At 42.6% G+C, this 20,665-nt stretch overlaps 1 protein-coding gene across 1 annotated transcript in view; it reads left to right on the plus strand.

Annotated features, from left to right (window-relative positions):
- Window positions 1–12,908: 12,908 nt before the first annotated feature.
- Window positions 12,909–20,665, plus strand: part of GRXCR1 (glutaredoxin and cysteine rich domain containing 1) — a 182,018-nt gene continuing 174,261 nt past the window's right edge. Inside the window, exon 1 of the mRNA XM_073583438.1 lies at window positions 12,909–13,475. Coding sequence (XP_073439539.1) covers window positions 13,077–13,475 — 399 coding nt within the window. The 5' untranslated portion in view covers window positions 12,909–13,076. The remainder of the gene's footprint in view (window positions 13,476–20,665) is intronic.

Consider the following 20,665-nt stretch of genomic DNA (forward strand, 5'->3'; position numbering starts at 1 on the left):
CCGATTCTCTCTGTGCGAGAGGCTTGCATGACACTCCGCTCCCGCTCGCAGCAGAGCAGGAACTGAGGGTCATTAGCAGATCGCATCCGATGCGCTCGCATGGGATGTGATACACTGGTGTGATACCAGCCTTAAAGTGGTGCTTAGCTACAATAGTTTGCATATGTAGATGTGGGGAAGGTGACCTGACGGACGGACTTGTCAGCAAGAAGAAAGGTTGGTTTGTGCACTGTAGGTGTATGTTTATAATTACACTAGGGAAACAGCTGGGAAAAGTGAAGATTGGGTGCAGTATCTTGGGTTGACCACAAGATGGCAGGGGAGAGTGTGAGTTCAGGACTTGACAGCAGCTTATGGCTAGAGAAACCGTTGGTCATGGGGGTTGAGTTATAGGGAAGCGGGGAAGTTATAAATAGGACAGGAGGGTTCCAGAAAGTTCCAGTCCCAGGAGGAGCTCAAGAGGAGAGGAGTCTGTGACGAAGGGGACTGAAGAAAAGGGAAGTCAGGGGGTTGGCCCCGACACGAAGAACCGCAGAACAGACGAGGCCCCGGGGGAAACATACCAAATTGACGACAACCTTTGATCAGTAAAGTGCTGTTGGTGAACAGGCCTAAGGCCTCTTTCACACTTCAGTTTTTTACAATCAGTCATAATCCGCCAGGTTTTGAAAAAAACGGATCCTCAATTTTCTTTTGAGGATCCGTTTTTTTTCTCCATTGACTTTCATTAATGGCGTATTGTGACGGATTGCTGTCCGTTGTGTCCGTTTTTTTTGAGGATCCGTCAAAAGTTGCTGTCCGTCACCATCCTCAAAGATTACAAAACGGAGCTTGCAACGTTTTTTTTTCTGGCGGATCCTCCAGACACTCATTTAACTTGAAATTCTTTCTGGGTGCTGGACGAAAAAAAAAATTTTTTCTCTCTCTCTCTCTCCTTTTCCAGGCTGCGATTCCTTTAAAATTCTTCATTTTGCGGATCCGTCAAAAAAACGGATGGGTGGCATCCGTTGTCATCAGTTCTAAAACGGATCCAGCATCCGTCCTTTTGGCGGATTTTGACTGATGCAAAAAACTGAAGTGTGAAAGAGGCCTAAGGCAGCCACAGTGACCGAGCTGGCAAGAACGTCACTAAGCTAAAAGTATGGTGTATGTACCCGGGCCTGGAAACGGAAGGCTGTGGAAGAATTGTGGTGTATTGCTGAGGTTGTCAGGCGGACGACTAAATAAACTTGGACCTGTTGTACCCGAAATCTGTCTCCATCTTGTGTCTGTGACGTCTGTGCGCGGTAAATGAGGGACCACCCCCAGTCCGGCCCACCCTACTACATAGACACGAGGAAAGCTGAAAAATAGCGGCACTCACCATTGGTAACTCAAAACGGCATCTTTATTGAGGGAACATGCACATGATGAAAGAAGAGATGAGCAACAGCTGTTTCTTGTGACACAGGGCAAATATACTGCAACTTTCAGAGTTTTCATGACGGTTTGAATAAGCTCCACCAAAATGGGAGCTGGGGGCATGACTGTGCCCGCTCGTCAAATTCAGCAAAAATGACTGTATTTTTGTATGCCAGAAATGCTACTCCATTCTCTGACTGGAGTAGCATTTTTGGCACAGCGCACAGGAGGTACACGCTACTCAGAAGAGGCGCCAAATTCATTACGTCGTGTGTGCCTCTTAATGAGTTTAGCACTGTGAACTCCTGTAAGACTGGTGTAGCCTGACTGTGCACTACGCCAGACATAGCGCCCAACATAACAATGAATCCCCTCATAACTGTGACAGTCAGCATGTCCTTCTGGCAGTGACAGCCTGAGGATCCTGATATTAGTGACAGCCATGTCATTCCAGTAACAGGAAGACCCTAATTCATAAATACTGTATCTTATATAGCATTATAAGACTATGATACTATACTATATGCTCTGAGACACCTGAACATATTCTGTTAAATTAAACAGCAATATTCAAAATACAATAAATATCATCTGCTCTACTCTGGGATGTTTATTGGAAAATATTCTAGGTTCTCATGGTCTAGTTGGCTGGCCCCTTTAATATGTGCTCTTTATTTTTTGGGTTATTGACTTTATAAGTTTCATAGGAATTTGTAACAGTGAATAAAAAAGATGTAAGTAAATATTGCAACAATTACCGATATTTTTATGAAGCGGCATAATATTTTCGGTATATTCTGTGCTATAAAACAAGTTTTTCCAATATGTAAGTTTTAGTCAGGGTTCATATCTACATGTAGGAATTCTGCTTGTAGTATTTCAGAAACAGACAAATGGAATTTAAGTCCAGAATGGATCCATTTCATTACTGATGCAAACTTAAAGGGAACCAGTCATGTGAAAAAAGGCTATTTACCTGCAGATATAGGGTTAATCTACAGGTTAAAGAAGCACTCCTATCAAAATTTGTATCATCATATTATACAGCACTCTGAACTTATAATTGTCCATTTTGCCCTTTAATTCTACTGTTTTCCATTAGGTCTTTGACATCACATGATTAAAAACTGACGAGCTGAATCCTTCTAAGGTTTATGTAGAAACAGGAAGTCTATTTTCCCTGCATGAGTCATCATTAGAACTATAAGGTTGTGTGCCCACGTTGCGTTTTTTAAGCGTTTCTGCAGCGCTTTTAGACAAGCGTTTCTGCTGCGGAAACGCTTAAGAAAAGCATCTAATGTAATCATAATGGAAAAGGCATGTCAAAAAGCTTGACAATCGCGTCAAAAACGCGTGTCAAAAAGCGCATGCATTTTCCCTGGCAAGGGCATGCGTTTCTGCTCAGGAAAAAAATGCTTGAAAAACGCTACGTGGGCACATGAGCGGATCAGCTGGGTCAGGGTTTGAAGAGTGGGATGATTCATGCAGGGAAAAGAGACTTCATGTTTCAACATAGAGCAAAGAAAAGAGAATAATTAAGTGGGTAAAAAGGCAAAATTAGCAATTGTAAATACACAGTGCTATGTAATATGATGACTCCAATATATTAGGAGGATAAAAACTTTAATGGAAGGAGTGCTTCTTTAATAGCATTCTGAAGCTGTGCAACCGCGGCACTGAAAGCCTGACTGCAGGAAATTAACTTTATTCCTCCCATGAGCCTTGTGCTTTCAGTCGCAGAAGTACTGCCGGCACAGCTTCAGTCACCACTCAATATATAGTGAGCGACAGTGGTAACTAGAGTTGAGCGATACCGTCCGATACTTCAAAGTATCGTATCGGATGGTATCGGCCGATCTTTAAAAAAAGTATCGGTATCGCCGATTCCGATACCGGAAGTCCCATTCAAGTCTATGGGACTTCCGGTATCGGAATAAGAAAAACCCTTTCCTGCCCTTGTACAGCCTCTCTGGGGTCTGTACGGGCCTTTCGGGGGGCTGTGCCGGCCTGCCAGGGGGTCTGTGCAGGCTCCGGTGGTCTGTGCCGGCCTGCCGGTGGTCTGTGCAGGCTCCGGGGGGCTGTGCCGGCCTGCCGGGGGGCTGTGCCGGCCTGCCGGGGGGCTGTGCCGGCCTGCCGGGGGGCTGTGCAGGCTCCGGGGGGCTGTGCCGGCCTGCCGGGGGGCTGTGCCGGCCTGCCGGGGGGCTGTGCCGGCCTGCCGGTGGTCTGTGCAGGCTCCGGGGGTCTGTGCAGGCATCGTCCGATGGGACTACAAGTCCCATCGGGCGAAGCCTGCTACCATGACAGTGATTGACACATTAGCCAATGATGGGACAGTAGTAGTCCCATCATCCGGCTAATGTGTTAAATGTAAAAAAAAAAATAAAAAAAAAATTACATGCTACATACATACAACATGCATACTACATACATGCTACATTCATACTACATACTACATACATGCTACATTCATACTACATACTACATACATGCTACATTCATACTACATGCAACATACATACTACATATATACTACATGCATGCTACATACATACTGCATGCTACATACATACCACATATATACTACATACATACTACATACATGCTACATGCATGCTACATACATACTACATACATACTGCATGCTACATGCATGCTACATACATACCACATATATACTACATACATACTACATACATGCTACATGCATGCTACATACATACTACATACATACTGCATGCTACATGCATGCTACATACATACTACATACATACTACATGCTACATACATACCACATATATACTACATACATACAATACATTCATACAATACATACATAGACATACAGTACATATAACATAGAGTAACATACTTACCAATACTTGTCACATTGTTCCCCGAAGCCATTGTCTTTCCGGAATAAATATTAACATAACAAACCACAAAAATACTCACCCACGATCCGAAGCAGTCCACGAGTGTGTCCCACGACGATCTTGGGTAGAGAACGGCAGCATCAGATGATGCTGCCGTTCTCTACGGGCTGCAGGAATCCAATGACGGAAGGTAGGTATCCTTCCGCACTGTATTCCTCCGCCACTTAAAAAAAAAAAAGTCCCTAGTCTCACTTTATGCCATTGCTGTGTGGGAAATTCCCACGCAGCAATGGCATAAAGTGAGACTAGGGACTTTTTTTTTTTTAAGTGGCGGAGGAATACAGTGCGGAAGGATACCTACCTTCCGTCATTGGATTCCTGCAGCCCGAGCCCGTAGAGAACGGCAGCATCATCTGATGCTGCAGTTCTCTACCCAAGATCGTCGTGGGACACACTCGTGGACTGCTTCGGATCGTGGGTGAGTATTTTTGTGGTTTGTTATGTTAATATTTATTCCGGAAAGACAATGGCTTCGGGGAACAATGTGACAAGTATTGGTAAGTATGTTACTCTGTTATATGTACTGTATGTCTATGTATGTATTGTATGAATGTATTGTATGTATGTAGTATATATGTGGTATGTATGTAGCATGTAGTATGTATGTAGTATGTATGTAGCATGCATGTAGCATGTAGTATGTATGTAGCATGCATGTAGTATATATGTAGTATGTATGTAGCATGCATGTAGTATATATGTAGCATGTATGTAGTATGTATGTGGTATGTATGTAGCATGTAGTATGTATGTAGCATGCATGTAGTATATATGTAGTATGTATGTAGCATGTAGTATGTATGTAGTATGTATGTGGTATGTATGTAGCATGTAGTATGTATGTAGCATGCATGTAGTATATATGTAGTATGTAGTATGTATGTAGTATGTATGTGGTATGTATGTAGCATGTAGTATGTATGTAGCATGCATGTAGTATATATGTAGTATGTAGTATGTATGTAGCATGTAGTATGTATGTAGCATGCATGTAGTATGTATGTAGCATGCATGTAGTATGTATGTAGCATGCATGTAGTATGTATGTAGTATGTATGTAGCATGCAGTATGTATGTAGCATGTATGTAGTATGTATGTAGTATATATGTAGTATGTATGTAGCATGTAGTATGTATGTAGCATGCATGTAGTATATATGTAGTATGTATGTAGCATGCATGTAGTATGTATGTAGTATGTATGTAGCATGCAGTATGTATGTAGCATGTATGTAGCATGTATGTAGTATGTATGTAGTATGTATGTAGTATGTAGTATGTATGTAGCATGTAGTATGTATGTAGCATGTATGTAGTATGTATGTAGTATATATGTAGTATGTATGTAGCATGTAGTATGTATGTAGCATGCATGTAGTATGTATGTAGTATTTTTTTTTTTTTTTTTTAACATTTAACACATTAGCCGGATGATGGGACTACTACTGTCCCATCATTGGCTAATGTGTCAATCACTGTCATGGTAGCAGGCATCGCCCGATGGGACTTGTAGTCCCATCGGACGATGCTTGCACAGACCCCCGGACATCAGCACAGCCCCCCGGCAGGCCGGTACAGACCCCCACAGGGTGCACAGACCACCGGCAGGCCGGCACAGCCCCCCGACAGGCCGGCAGAGACCCCGGGCAGTCCACACAGCCCCCCGGCAGGCCGGCACAGCCCCCCGGCAGGCCGGCAGAGACCCCCGGAAGGCCCGAAATGACGGCGCATCATGATGCGCACACACCGCGCATCATGATGACGTCAGGCCGTCAATCAACTGAACTTCCGATTCCGATGCCGAATTCCGATATTGAAAAAATATCGGAAGTCGGTATCGGAATTCCGATACAGCAAGTATCGGCCGATACCCGATACTTGCGGTATCGGAATGCTCAACACTAGTGGTAACCATGCACCTGCACTGACTGGCAGATGGCTCAGCACTCAGCAGTGCATCAGTCTGAGATGGTGGACAGGAGCTCTGTCCTCCTCAAGAAGAAATTGTGTCAAGTGTGTTAAAATTGCTTAAAGTTATTTTTGTTTGACGACAATATTTGTATATGTTATATATAAAAGTGTGTTTGATCCTTATGGCCGGTTTGTGTCAGGTTGCTGCAGGGTTAAACTCAAGGCCGTCCCCAAGAAGAGGAAGGGTGGTCCAATAGGGGAACCAGTGGGAAGGCTACAGAGATATGGGAAGTAGTTAGTGAGTGGCCAGAACACTGTATGCAAGAGAGTTGACAGCAGGTATTCTGACTCCTTGACTAAGCTTACAATACACAAAAATGAACTGTGGTTCTCAATTACAATTAGAGGTCCAGTTCCAAGAAGAGATCCGTGATAAAATTATTGTTTATTAATTCAAAACAATTAAAAACAAATATACCAACAAAATGTCATGTAGGGGACGCTGTTAAAAAGGACACTTAAACATCCATAGTATAATTGCTAATATACAAATGAACAATGAATCATATACCTGAGTTGACGTCTCAACAAAAATATAATTCCTCCCTATCTAGTGCAATACAATAGCAGATAACAGATGTAGCATATCATACAGTAATAGTCCACATAGTAGTCCTGCCAGTAGGGGGACTAGAACTCAATTAAGGGTACATAAAGTGCTATGGTGCCCAATGGACTACTGTAGTGATATAATTACCCATGGGGGGAAGCAATAAGTCCTATACTTGGATTAAATTTCCAACAATATTATAAATCTTCCCTATATACTGTATATATATATATAAGGGAATGCTCCAACGGTGAAAGGTGTAGGGTATCTACTATATAATCGTCTAATTCTGTCTGTCTGTAACAGAAATTCCGCGGTACTGATTGGTCTCGCCCGGCCGGCCGCGACCAATCAGCGCATTCGAACGACGCACGCCTCCATCGGGAGATGTGCGGTGCGGAAAAAGAGAGAGAGAGAGAGAGAGAAAGAGAGAGAGACTCTAGAATACTTGATGCTTTAGAATCGGGCCACCGTCTAGTATTATATAATAGTAAAGTGCATTATAGCACTGCCAGTTGGCAGATATGATCCCAATTATAAATATATAAAGTGCTCTAGTGCCAAGTTATCCAAAAGATAAAGGGACGCAAACCAAATGGTCAGAGACAACTTTTTCCAATGTCACGTTACCTTAAATGGATGTTTGGAGTGATCACGGTGTCCAGTACAGTGTGTCCCCTCACCCCAACGTGCGTTTCGCTGTCAACTTCTTCCAGGGGCGTCCTTGACACAAGCGTAGGTCGCTGTGAGACACCATTTCTAGGCTATCTCTTTTAAACTGTACTCACATGTGAGTCATGTCCTTAGATAGTTTTAACTCGACTGTAGGAGGCATGTAAGAAGATTCCAGAAGAAGGTTTATTTTCCAGCTGAATTGTAAGTATGCACACAGACGGCAGGTAATTTTTTTTTTTCAGAAACAGGGATGCATCACATGAGCTTCTTAGAGCGTCTAAGATGGCTGATAGAGGGTGAATGAGGAAGAAGAATGAGGAAGAAGGGAGGAGTTACTGACATTAGAGTTACATTAGAGCGAGATAGGGAGAGAGGAAAGACACACTTCTAAAGAGGGCAAACCTTATTGCATAGCAACGAAACAGCACAATATAACAACACAATGATAATGCAATACTGTCTGTATGATTCCCAAATCATGGGACATGACAGCAGGAGATCAGGTTCAATGGTGGTAGTACTACAAGGCTCATCATAGAAAGAAGATGGTTAAAGAGGTGGCAGGAAATAACAGGCGAGTGGGGATCCCTGCATCAAGAAAAAAAGAGCTTAGAATTCTGAAAACTACAGTCCATCGGAAGAGAGGGACCTTAGAAAAAGGTAGTGTCCTGCTGTCAGAACTAGAAACAGGGAGCTTAGTCTCAATGAGCTGCCCCTGGGACTGTCTTAGCTAAAAGCTCTGGGTATTGGAATCACAGCATTACACATGGACCCGTATGATCCTATTCCTAAGGAAGCATAGCAAATCAAATATCTCCCCATGTCCCCGTGGTACCTGTTGCTGGGAACAAAGTAGAGATTGTAATTATAAGAATGGAGCAAGTATATTGTGTGGAAGATGGAGGAAGATTATGTATATCCTGTAATCCCCTGTTTACCAGTTTGGCCGAATATAAAATGGACATTTTTTTTAAGGACTGATCTGGCTTATTGAATGAAATGGTTAACGGGAGAGTAGCTGCACTACGTGCAATGGAACCATCGATGGAAGCTGCATATCCAGGTTCAATGTCGCACATACCCCCAACAACATTAAATTTCCTGCAGTAGACCCTAATGTGGAAATGGCAGACCACTCACGTGACTAATGCTGTGGGCCAGTTTACAAGTGGCATAGTCGGCAGGATTCAAATATTTCAAGTGAAGAAATTGGGGAACCAATACCTATAAAGGACAAGATAGCGGCACGAACCCCAAGATGGCAGATGGCAGCGTGAGTCTCAAGATGATGATGGCTGGTGGTCTGAAGCAGGGAGGTACAGCCCATTGTGGATATGGAGGGCATCTGAAGGCGTGAAAATGATTTGCGCAGGCAACTGGAGTGATGACCTCGAGGAGGAGGTGTGCCAGAGACAAGGTGTGGCTCAGAAGAGGAAGCATGTCATGGAAGAAGGCGTGGAAGCGGAGTCACGGGGAATGACGGAAGTGGTGGTCACGTCACTAGTATGGCCTCTGGAAGGGCTGAGCCAGTCGGGCGGTAAATGTACCGAGAGTGACTGGCCAGCACCATTTTGGCCACAGCTCAGCATGGTAGCAGACATTGCAGATGAGACCACAGAGATGAACCACCAACTTCCTTTCAGTACAGCAGAAGCAGTAGAGCCGAGGAATGAAAATCTCATCCGACGAGGAAGTCATCCCTCTGGCGACCCATGGGGCTACGATGGTTGAAGAACAACCAGGGGGTACCATCACAGGGAAGGGGACCCCACTGCCCATCTCCATTCAGAGGCAACCGAAAGTGGGCCTGTACCAGCACGAGGTTCAGGTACTGTATCGGAGCAAGATGCCAGCGCTCAAAGAAATCACTCTGTCAAGTCAGTTCCAATCTGCTAGGCCGGCCTCGCCATAGGTGGCTGCTGAAGCCCCTTCCTTGGGAGAAAGTCAGGACCCTAGAGAGGAAGAGGGGGATGCCCTACAAACCGATTCCAAGTCCCCTGAAGCAATCATGGCCTCAGTGGTTCGACTGGAACTGGGAGGGGTAGGAGCCCCCCAACCCCTGTAAGAAAGACATTCCGGGGGATCCTATGGCCAAGGGACATGCCTGATGTCTTTGAGGAGCAGATGAGAATGGATGTTCTGGCCTGGGAATGGCTAGCAAGCTTGAAGCAGGCCCTGTTTGAGGAGCCGGAGTGCCAGGTGGTCGATTTCAACCAGATCAAGGGATTCGGCTTCATCAAGGAGCAAGGAACTGGGGATGAAGTTTACTTCAGCTGGGCCATGGTGAAGAGGGATAGAGGAACTGCGCTAAGTGGAAGCAACAGATCCAGGTATAATGTCACACCCCCAACAACACAAAATTTCCTGTAGCTGACCCTGATGTGGAAATGGCGCACCTCACGCAACTACCGCTGGGAGCCAGCTTACATCATTAGTAAAGAGCAGTCAGGGACGGGGCTTGGTTACAGCCACCTCTCATCATGTACTGAGTGGTGACTGGGGCCGCACTCTAAAAGCTGGAGGTTGCAGGGAGAAATAAAGTTCATTATCTTCCTGGCAGTCGGGCTTTAAGTGCGGCGGCCGCACAGTTTCAGAAAACTCTGAATCCCATATCTGAAGGTTAATAACATTTTTTCACACGACAGGTTCCCTTTAATTAGAAGATCCTCATTGACGATTTTGGGACCCATCTGTGTTCTATTAAGTGTCAGGTTTAGAATGGGGAAAACAAAGGCATCATTCTAAAAACTAACACATAACAATACCTAGATGGACCCCATAGTTACAGGGACTCTTCCGCTTCCTTCTTCATCATTTATACAATGGGTTCTTTTTATACATGTTAGTCTGTTCCTGAATAAGACTGTGAACTCGGCCATATCTAGCTTGTTGCAAAATAACTTCATATAGAAAGCTCTGCATGTAGATGTGGCATTCACACTGAGAAGAGATCAGTGTAGTGAAGCATTGAATTTTTCCCACATGCTGTCAAATACAAATGTCTGACAAAGCCGGAGAAATGAATTGTCTGTGTGGATGAAGCATTTGATGTGTCTGATGCTGGCAACCACTGATGCTTAAATATCACACTGCAACCTTGGTGAAATTGAAGATCAAGCTGCAATTTTCCAAGTGGATCTGTCCATCCTGGCATAACAGAGGACATCCATGTCTCAATGTATCTAGGAAAAATGAAAAACGACATATTCCATCTCGCTGGACCCTTCCTGGGGTCATTATCTGGGAGAGTGAGTGTCAGTTTAGATCAATGTTGATGTTTCTTACATGGCATATTACTTGGTGACGCACACATTAGGCTGGGTAACCTCTATGTACTGGCTGACTTGTAGAGTTTTATTGTAAGGTCATGTAGTTTGATGTATAGGATTGCAACACCAAAATCATTGGTTTTCCTTCACACGATTTTTATTCAGCAATAATAAAAAAACTTATGATATTTTGTACACTCTACTGAGGTTTATCATCAAGGACATTTTTAGGTAATTTTTGCTAGAAACAGCGTTATGTTTATTTATGCCAAGATTATTAAATTTTTGCACGAAAGGTGATAATTTTCTCCCAACATGAGCCAAAAAGTGTTTTTCATGACTTACACCACATTTATTATACTTGAATTCTCTTTCAATTAAATATCTTACCTGGCTTCAGTTTTAAAAAAAAATATCATGGTGTACTCACCTTCCCCAGGTCCACCTGAGAGTCTCTACTGCTGTTGCTGGTGTACGGATGTTGACAGCACAGGAGCCAATCACTGAGCTCAGCGGCTCTTACAGGTCTATTCTATCTACACGGGTATGACCTGTTAACGTCAGTTCACACTAGGCTTTTATCAGCTTTCTTTTCTGCAGCAAAACCTATATGTTTTCTTTGTTTTTTCTTGCATTGTTCACTGCATTTTTTATACGTTTTTTGTGTGTTTTTTTGTTGCGGTTTTTGCATGCTAGATTTGTCTCTTGTGCATGCAGATAAAGTTTAGTTTTGAAAAAAAAAAGAGTCCTCTTCCATAGAATCAGGTCTTGACACAAAATTTGCATCAAAACCTGATACCTGCATTTTTGGTTCAGTATTTCAGCGATTTCTCATCACCCATTCAAGTCAATAGGTGAAAAACGCTAAAAAAGTTGAAAGAAGTGACATGATCTATATGCAAAAAAAACATGCAAAGCACAAAATACTGATGACAAAAAACAATGTGTGCATGAGATTTCTGAAATCTCAGAGGCTTTGCGGGTTCTGTAAAACACAATTAACATATAAAAAACACAGTAAAAACGCATAATGTGATCTTAGCCTTAGAGCCACTGGGCTCACTGATTGGCTGTGAATGTAATGTCAGCAACGTAGCTAATGCCACTCACAAGGAACAGAGGCAGAGACTTGCCGGTGAACCAGGGAAAGTGGGTACAGCTGGGTCTCTTTTTTTTTCTAGGGGAAAAATGTAGTTGAAAGGGAACAACCAGATTGCCAGATTGATCAAACTTTATGAACCACTATGATTTTAAAACTGTCTTGTCTATGTTTACATTGTCTAAGAATTAGGGTATGTTTCCACGGTCAGTAAAGACTGCGAATTGGATGCTGCATACAGCCGCAGCGTCCAATCCGCAGCATTCAGATGTTACAGCATAGTGGAGGGGATTTTATTAAGTCCCATCTCCACTATGCGTGCAGGGACGCCTCCGGCTTCCAGCATAAACAGACCGCAGCATGTCTATTTATCTTTTTTTACGATAGGTTTAAACAGTAACTACCGTTTCAGGAGACCTTGCAGCAGAATGCCCGTCTGTGCTTCTAGCTCCTCCCTACTGCTGCGCTCCATAGAATCTTATAAGTGGCAACTGGTGTTCACAGATATTACCCACGTGAATCAAGATTGAAAAAAACTTGAAATTGAAAAATCAATCCAGGAAGTTAAAGAATCAGAATCAAGTTTCACTAACGAGATATATTCCCAAGTTGTTTATTTTCATGTGTGGTATTAATTCATGAAAAATATAAATAAAATGACAGTTACTCTTTATTATCCTCCTATGTCCATAGAATTACACAATTCCTTCAATGCATTTTCCGCATTGTGAAAGTTCAAGTGTTTATTCAGCTACATTTTACTCTCAAGATAATAAGATCACTTGATTAATTTATATTGTACATCTTGTCGTGGCACATATTGCTGGATGATTTTCTAAAATGTACATTGCATCCTTATATCCTCACAGGTAACTCATTTTTCAAGTGCTTTTCTTCATTGCTGCTCTTTACAAGTTCTGCTGTGAAAGTACACTACAGCTCTTACATAATTAATCCGGCATATTCATTTACAGGTTTTAGCTTAAGGGTAACCATAGCACACAGGAATTCATTATTCATCACAGTTTCAGAGTAAGCTACACCTTTCCCTAACAGACTTTATTTTCTTATGGATGCTGTAGTCATTACCAGTATTGCTGTTGTTGAGAGTGTGACGGCTCGGCAAGTGAGGTGACGCTCTGGAGCCTGGACAATGTAATCGATTTTGTTTTTTACCCATGGATGGAGATATATTAAACATGGAGATGAAGCCTGAAGGAGAAATGCAACAAAGGAAAGTGAGGTTTAGGATAGCGTCATCTTACAGTGGACGAGTGCTGAAAGAAGTCTACACTGATGGGGACTCAGTGGATTCTGAATGTGCCAGCAGCTCAGGGTCCGACCAGAACAGCATACCAAGTGAAACGGATGGTCATCATAATGGCTTTTTAGGGTCAGAGTACGATGAAAGTGAAAATGAACCAGACGATTTGCTTGTTTTAGCGCGAGCCACGAAAGATAGAGGATTTGGAACCAAGCGGGTGAATATTCTCAGTAAGAACGGCACCGTGCGAGGAGTCAAGCACAAAGTCAGCGCAGGGCAAGCTTTGTTTGACAATTTGGCAAAAGTTTTCCAGGTAAGAAAAGACAATAACTATTAATATTGTTGACCCATATTTGGGTCCAACTCTTCCGTAAAAGTGCTCTTCATGAAAAATGACTGCATCTCCGATGGCTTAAAATGGAGCCAATGATGCAAATGAAAATGATACCTAAGTCTTTTTTTTATTTTTTTTACTGGGTGCTTCAAGTAGGACTTGTCTAGTTATTGTCTAGTTATAATTTCTAGCTATCATGGCTTGTCCCATATTATTGCCTGCTTTATCTGTGGTGGAGATTCACGCTCAGCAGAAGGCAGCATTCACACAGACACTGGATTCTTCTGTCAAAACAATGTGACGTTTATTTCAACAGGTTGCCCACCACCAAAAACAAAACCATAAATAGAAAATCACTAGCTTTGTCCTTTCGCTAACGCAATAAAATAGACCCTGGCTGCTCAGACATGGCTGACCTAGTCCCAGTTCAGTCAAACAAAATAGCTTTTTTTCAATAGCAACCAGTGACACCTGTAGTTTGATGCACACAGCCATGTGCAGATTCATTTCAGAGAAACTCTTGTTTTCTCTCTCCAGCTCCAACACAACCCCCTCTGCTCAGCTTCCCCAGCTGACTGAGAGAGAACAAGGTGAACACGTACTTGTTCTTAGTCAAAACTAGTCAGGTGCATCTAATCAAGACCTGCAGTGCTAGGATTTATCCCAGTCCTACCTGGCTTTCCACACTGTATACATATGCATTAAGGTGCAGTACGAATGGGCTTATGTCCCCAATGAAATATTGTATAACTGCTGACACTATGAACAGAAAGGGTCTTTGGTGATTGCTCAATCATAAATCTTAATTTCCCCCTTATACACAATAGTTAGACATTGGAAACTTAAGTGGTCAAATTATCATCTCTCTCGAATCCTCCATAACAGTAATGGTTGGCAGAGGTCCAGTGATTTATACGAGAGAACCGCTGCCAGTCTCCTCTGACAGTGACTTTTCTCACCGGTTAAAAAATTGTAAATCTAGGTGGGAGGGGGGGCGTCAGGAGGCCCTCTTAAATTGAGCCCCCTGATATTGGTTGGTTCAGCTGAAGTTAGTCTAATGAGAATAGAGGCCATAGATAGTAGATTACAAAGTACTAATGGCTTGGAAGTAAAGCTAGAACATGCGCATTTCAGTATCAGTACAGTTCAGAAGAGAGAAGTACAGATGCACAAGAGAACAATTGGGTGACACTGTATGGATGACATATGATGCTTCATCCACATGAAGCAAGGAAGGAGGATGGCGATTGTGATGAGAGAGGAGGCACTGTAGCAAGACCAACAACACCTATAGAACTGGACCGTAGACTATGGAGGTATTCTAAAAAGTACTTTTCGTGCTATGTAGAGGTGGTTGGGGACTTACATGCAGCTTACTAGAGAGCAATAAAAGAGGCCTGAAAGTTGGTCGCCGTAATATTGGTAAAACCTGATGACAGGTTCCCTTTAACTTCAATGAAGTAGGCTGGTCACATTTAAGTGCCTGCATTACAATAGATTTCTGGTGTCATATTCAACACAGGATTAAAAAAGGACCGGTCTTCCTATTTCTGCTAACATAGGGAATTTCAGCTTCTTCAGTATTTAATAAGACAGCATGAATCCTGAAAAAGATCCCCTGCTACATGCATAAGTATAAAATCTGGCATTTCTAGTGTATATTCAGTTAATGTATATGCAGTGATTGTGTTGCATTAACTTTAATTTTATTCTTAATCTTGGCTCTGAAATATTGTATAATGAAGTGATAGTTCATTGTTTGTGATCTAGAATATGACCAAATACTTGACAGCTGTAAATGAAAATGTTATTACATAATTTATATAGGTGTATACCAGAAACAGCAGAGTGAAGCCTCCGGTAATGGTAATTTATTAGATTCTCTATAACATATGTCAACCTGCCGTTGTTAATATTCATGAATGTAAAGTCTAGATTTCATTTGACAAATGTCATATCCCTAAAAAGCTCCCTGAGTAGTAACCAATATTGAGCTATGTAACCGATCTTACCCGAGGAAGGCAGGCATCTTAGTTTGCTGCCATGAAGCGCTCAGAAGCTTGATACGCATTGCTTGGCTTTACTCGGCTATTCATCGCTGCGCGTTGTACCTTCTGGATAATGTATCATAGTAGCATAGTTAGTAAGGCCGAAAAAAGACATTTGTCCATCCAGTTCAGCCTATAAAATTCTGTCAGAATAAATCCCCCGATCTACGTCCTTCTAAAGAACCTAATAACTGTAAGATACAATACTGTTACGCTCCAGGAAGACATCCAGGCCTCTCTTGAACCCTTCGACTGAGTTCGCCATCACCACCTCCTCAGACAGGGAATTCCAGATTCTCACTGCCCTAACAGTAAAGAATCCTCTTCTATGTTGGTGGAAAAACCTTTTCTCCTCCAGACGCAGAGAATGCCCCCTTGTGACCGTCACCTTCCTTGGTATAAACAGATCCTCGGAGAGATATTTGTATTGTCCCCTTATATACCTATACATGGTTATTAGATCGCCCCTCAGTCGTCTTTTTTCTAGACTAAATAATCCTAATTTTGCTAATCTCTATGGGTATTGTAGTTCCCCATCCCCTTTATTAATTTTGTTGCCCTCCATTGTACCTGCTCTAGTTCCATTATATCCTTCCTGAGCAACGGTGCCCAAAACTGTACACAGTACTCCATGTGCGGTCTAACCAGAGATTTGTACAGAGGCAGTATAATGCTCTCGTCATGTGTATCCAGACCTCTTTTAATGCACCCCATGATCCTGCTTGCCTTGGCAGCCACTGCATGGCACTGGCTGCTCCAGGTAAGTTTATCATTAACTAGGATCCCTAAGTCCTTCTCCATGTCAGATTTACCAGTGGTTTACCATTCAGTGTGTAATGGTGATATTGATTCCTTCTTCCCATGTGTATAAGCTTACATTTATCATTGTTAAACTGCATCTGCCAACTTTTGGCCCAAGTTCCCAACTTATCCAGATCCATCTGTAGCAGAATACTATCTTCTCTTGTATTGACTGCTTTACATAGTTTTGTATCATCTGCAAATATCATTATTTTACTGTCCAAACCTTCTACCAGATCGTTAATAAATATGTTGAAGAGAATAGGTCCCAACACCGACCCCTGCAGTACCCCACTGGTCACAGCGACCCAGTTAGAGAATATACCATTTATAACCACCCTCTGCTTTCTATCACTAAGCCAGTTACTTACCCATTTACACACATTTTCCCCCAGACCCAGCATTCTCATTTTGTGTACCAACCTCTTGTGTGGCACGTATCAAACGCTTTGGAAAAATCAAGATATACCACATCCAATGACTCACCTTGGTCCAGTCTATAGCTTACTTCTTCATAAAAACTGATTTGACAGGAGCAATTGCTCATAAACCCATGCTGATATGGCGTTAAACAGTTATTCTCATTGAGATAATCCAGAATAACATCCCTCAGAAACCCTTCAAATATTTTACCAACAATAGAGGTTAGACTTAATTTCCAGGTTCACTTTTAGAGCCCTTGTTGAATATTTGTACCACATTTGCTATGCGCCAGTCCTGTGGAACAGACCCCATCACTATAGAGTCTCTAAATATAAGAAATAATGGTTTGTCTATTACATTACTTAGATCTCTTAGTACTCGTGGGTGTATGCCATCCGGACCCGGAGATTTATCTATTTTAATCTTATTTAGCCGGATCTGCACCTCTTCTTGGGTTAGATTGGTGACCCTTAATATAGGGTTTTCTTTGTCTCTCGGCATTTCACCTAGCATTTCATTTTCCACCGTGAATACCGTGGAGAAGAAGGTGTTTAATATATTAGCTTTTTCCTTGTTATCTACAACCATACTTTCCTCACAATTTTTTAATGGGCCTACACTTTCACTTTTGATTCTTTTACTATTGATATAGTTGAAGAACAGCTTCGGATTAGTTTTACTCTCCTTAGCAATGTGCTTCTCTGTTTCCTTTTTGGCAGCTTTAATTATTTTTTTAGATAAAGAATTTTTCTCCTTATAGTTTTTTAGAGCTTCAACGGTGCCATCCTGCTTTAGTAGTTTAAATGCTTTCTTTTTACTGTTAATTGCCCCTCTTACTTTTTTGTTTAGCCACATTGGGTTTTTCCTATTTCTTGTCCTTTTATTCCCACAAGGTATAAACCGCTTACAGTGTCTATTAAGGATTTTCTTAAGAATACAGAAAATAAATGGGAAATGTTTATTTCTGAGGACATTGTCCCAGTCAACCAGATTAAGGGCATCTCTAAGCTGGTCAAACTTTGCCTTCCTAAAGTTCAGTGTTTCTGTGTCTCCCTGACAATCCACCTAGCGAAAGACAAGTGAAACTGTACAATATTGTGGTCGCTATTTCCTAGATGCCTAACAACCTGCAGATTTGTTATTCTGTCAGGTCTGTTATATAGTATTAGGTCTAAAAGTGCTGCTCCTCTGGTTGGATTCTGCACCAATTGTGAAAGATAATTATTCTTGGCTATTAGCAGAATTAGTTGCCTTTATGGGTTTCGCAGATCTCTGTTTCCCAGTTAATATCCGGGTAGTTAAAGTCCCCCATAACAAGGACCTCATTATGGGTTGAAGCTTCATCTATCTGCCTCAGTAGTAAACTTTCCATGATTTCTGTTATATTTGGGGGTTTGTAACAGACCCCAAAGAGAATTTTGTTACTATTTTTCCCTCCATGTATTTCGACCCATATGGACTCGACATCCTCATTCCCTTCGCTAATATCTTCCCTTAAAGAGGACTTTAGACAAAAACTTAAAATATTCATCTTAAAATGTGCACAGGTCAATTACTATGCAAAAATATTACGCAGTGTACGGATGAGAAATGTAAAATAACTTGCTCACTATTGTAAAATATAAGTACAAATTTATATTTTCTGCTGTTCCTCCCCTTGTGGACTTATCCTTAATCTCTTAGTGCAAATTGGTTGTGTGTAGAGGGGGCACAGGAGCTGAGGTCCTTCTGCATGTGGTATATGTCAGCTATGCTACTGAACTAATTCCGATGTTGACTGTTTAATGGCAGCTCTCAAACTCTGACATTTAAAACGCACTGGCTCTCATCAGCCCATCCAATGTGATCAAGGGGCATTGATGGATTACCATGGTTGCCTTCATTGCCATCTTAGAGCTCCTCTTAAGCTAAAGGGCCTGTCACACTAAGCGATATCGCTAGCAATATCGCTATAACGTCACTGGTTTTGTGACGTTATAGCGATATTGCTAGCGATATCGCTATGTCTGATACTTATCTCCGACCGGCTCCCCCGCTGGCTATCGCTGATCACGCGAGAACGGCCTCGGCCGTTTCTCGTCATCAGCTTCCTGCTGGGCTTCCTGTGGCGCCGACGAGCGACGCATGGACGCGGGCGGGAGGACGTCAGGATCGCCACGTCTGATAGGTAAGTAGCGATCCCCAACGCCTGCTATGTCGCTGGTGAGATCTGCCTGTGTGGCAGCGCACTAGCGACCACTTAGCAATGCACCAGCGATCCTGACCGCGTCATATCGCTGGTCGGGATCGCTGGTGCATCTCTAAGTGTGACAGTACCTTTAGACACAGGCTAAACCTGCCTTTGGCTGTTGACCATCACTGCAGGGAACCTTCTCAAGGATGTTCTCCAACACAGGGTTGTCCTTATTCTTAGCCGTTTCTGGTATTAATGCTTCTCTTTTCTGACCACAGTACTGTAATACTAGGGGGTCATTCTGAAATAAAGACTCATAACATTGCTCTATTGATTCTGTCAAGTAGTCTTCCACTTGCAACTACAACTTTTGCTACAGCATCATTGCTGGTAGAATAGGTCCTCCTGAATTAAAACTCTTTTGGAATTTGATAGGGGATTTCTCTTACTTTAATGGCTCTTATCCTTTCACCACTTGCTCTCCTGTCCTTCTAGAAATGTCCACACATCCTCCTCATACCAGGTAAATATCAACTTCCTTTACTGGTAAGCGGCCAGGGTCTGTAACATTTGCACTCTGTCCGCCAACCACACTGCATAGGAACTTGGATGGTTATTATATTTTAATTGCTGTGTAATGTACAAAGAAATCTTTATTATGACTGTAAATAATAACAGCGTATCAAAGTTGATTTTTTTCCCAAGAAATTCAATTCTTAACAAATTGATTTGTCATGAATAGGGATGAGCGATATTGCCCAATATTGTATCGGAATTCCGACTTCTGATATTGGAAAATATCGGATATCGGAAATTTCCGATTTCCGATATCAATGCAAGTCAATGGGAGAAAAAAAATCGGAATTACAAAATGACCACTACAGTGCTATATAATGGATAAAATGGAGAGGAAAACACCTCAGGATAATGGGGAAGGAGTTTGCAGAGGCAGAGGAGCAAAAAAATTGCTAGAAAAATGCACAGAGCGAAAGCTGAAGCAGGAAAACTGGTCGCCATCTTCTTAACAGCGGTGTTTTTTCTTTGGGTTAGGACTAGTTGGGGTAGGGTTAGGTTTTATGGTTAGTAGGGTAAGGGTTAGGGGTAAGGGTTAGTTAGGGTTATGGTTAGGGTGGGTCTGGAACCCGTATAGGCAGCAGAAATCAGCAAAGAGCCAATGGAACTAACGGGCACCAACTGACGTTACCGGAGCCCGTTAACTAAGCAGGAGGTACCTGTGCCAGAATGCACTACCAAGGACCAGCAGACGTTACTGGAACTCGGATACCACAGAGGGACCTAAGCCATTGACTCTACTGAGAACCAGCTGACGTTACTGGAAACAAGATAAGCAGCGGAAGGTAAAAGTGCCAGTGGCTGTACTGGGCAACAGCTGACATTATTGTAGCCCGGATACCACAATGTAGTAGTGACATAAGCCAAAAGCACTGCCAAGAAGCCCAAAAACCCCCCACAAAGATGCAAGTTCAAGAGCAAAAAGACAGGAGTCCGGGGACAAATCCATCCGTCTTCTTGTCTTGGGTCTTCTGCATCTGTCTTCCTGTCTTGGGTCTTCTGCATCTGCCTTCCTGTCTTGGGTCTTCTGCATCTGTCTTCCTGTCTTGGGTCTTCTACCGAAGTAATGTCTTCTCGGCAGAAGGTGCAAGAGCCACATTTGCCCCCGCAACCCGGACACAGTCTTCTTTACTCCGCAGTCGCAGCAGGGG

Source organism: Dendrobates tinctorius, unplaced genomic scaffold, assembly GCF_039654945.1.
Source record: "Dendrobates tinctorius isolate UK_male_01 unplaced genomic scaffold, ASM3965494v1 ptg000079l, whole genome shotgun sequence".
Taxonomy (NCBI): Eukaryota; Metazoa; Chordata; class Amphibia; order Anura; family Dendrobatidae; genus Dendrobates; species Dendrobates tinctorius.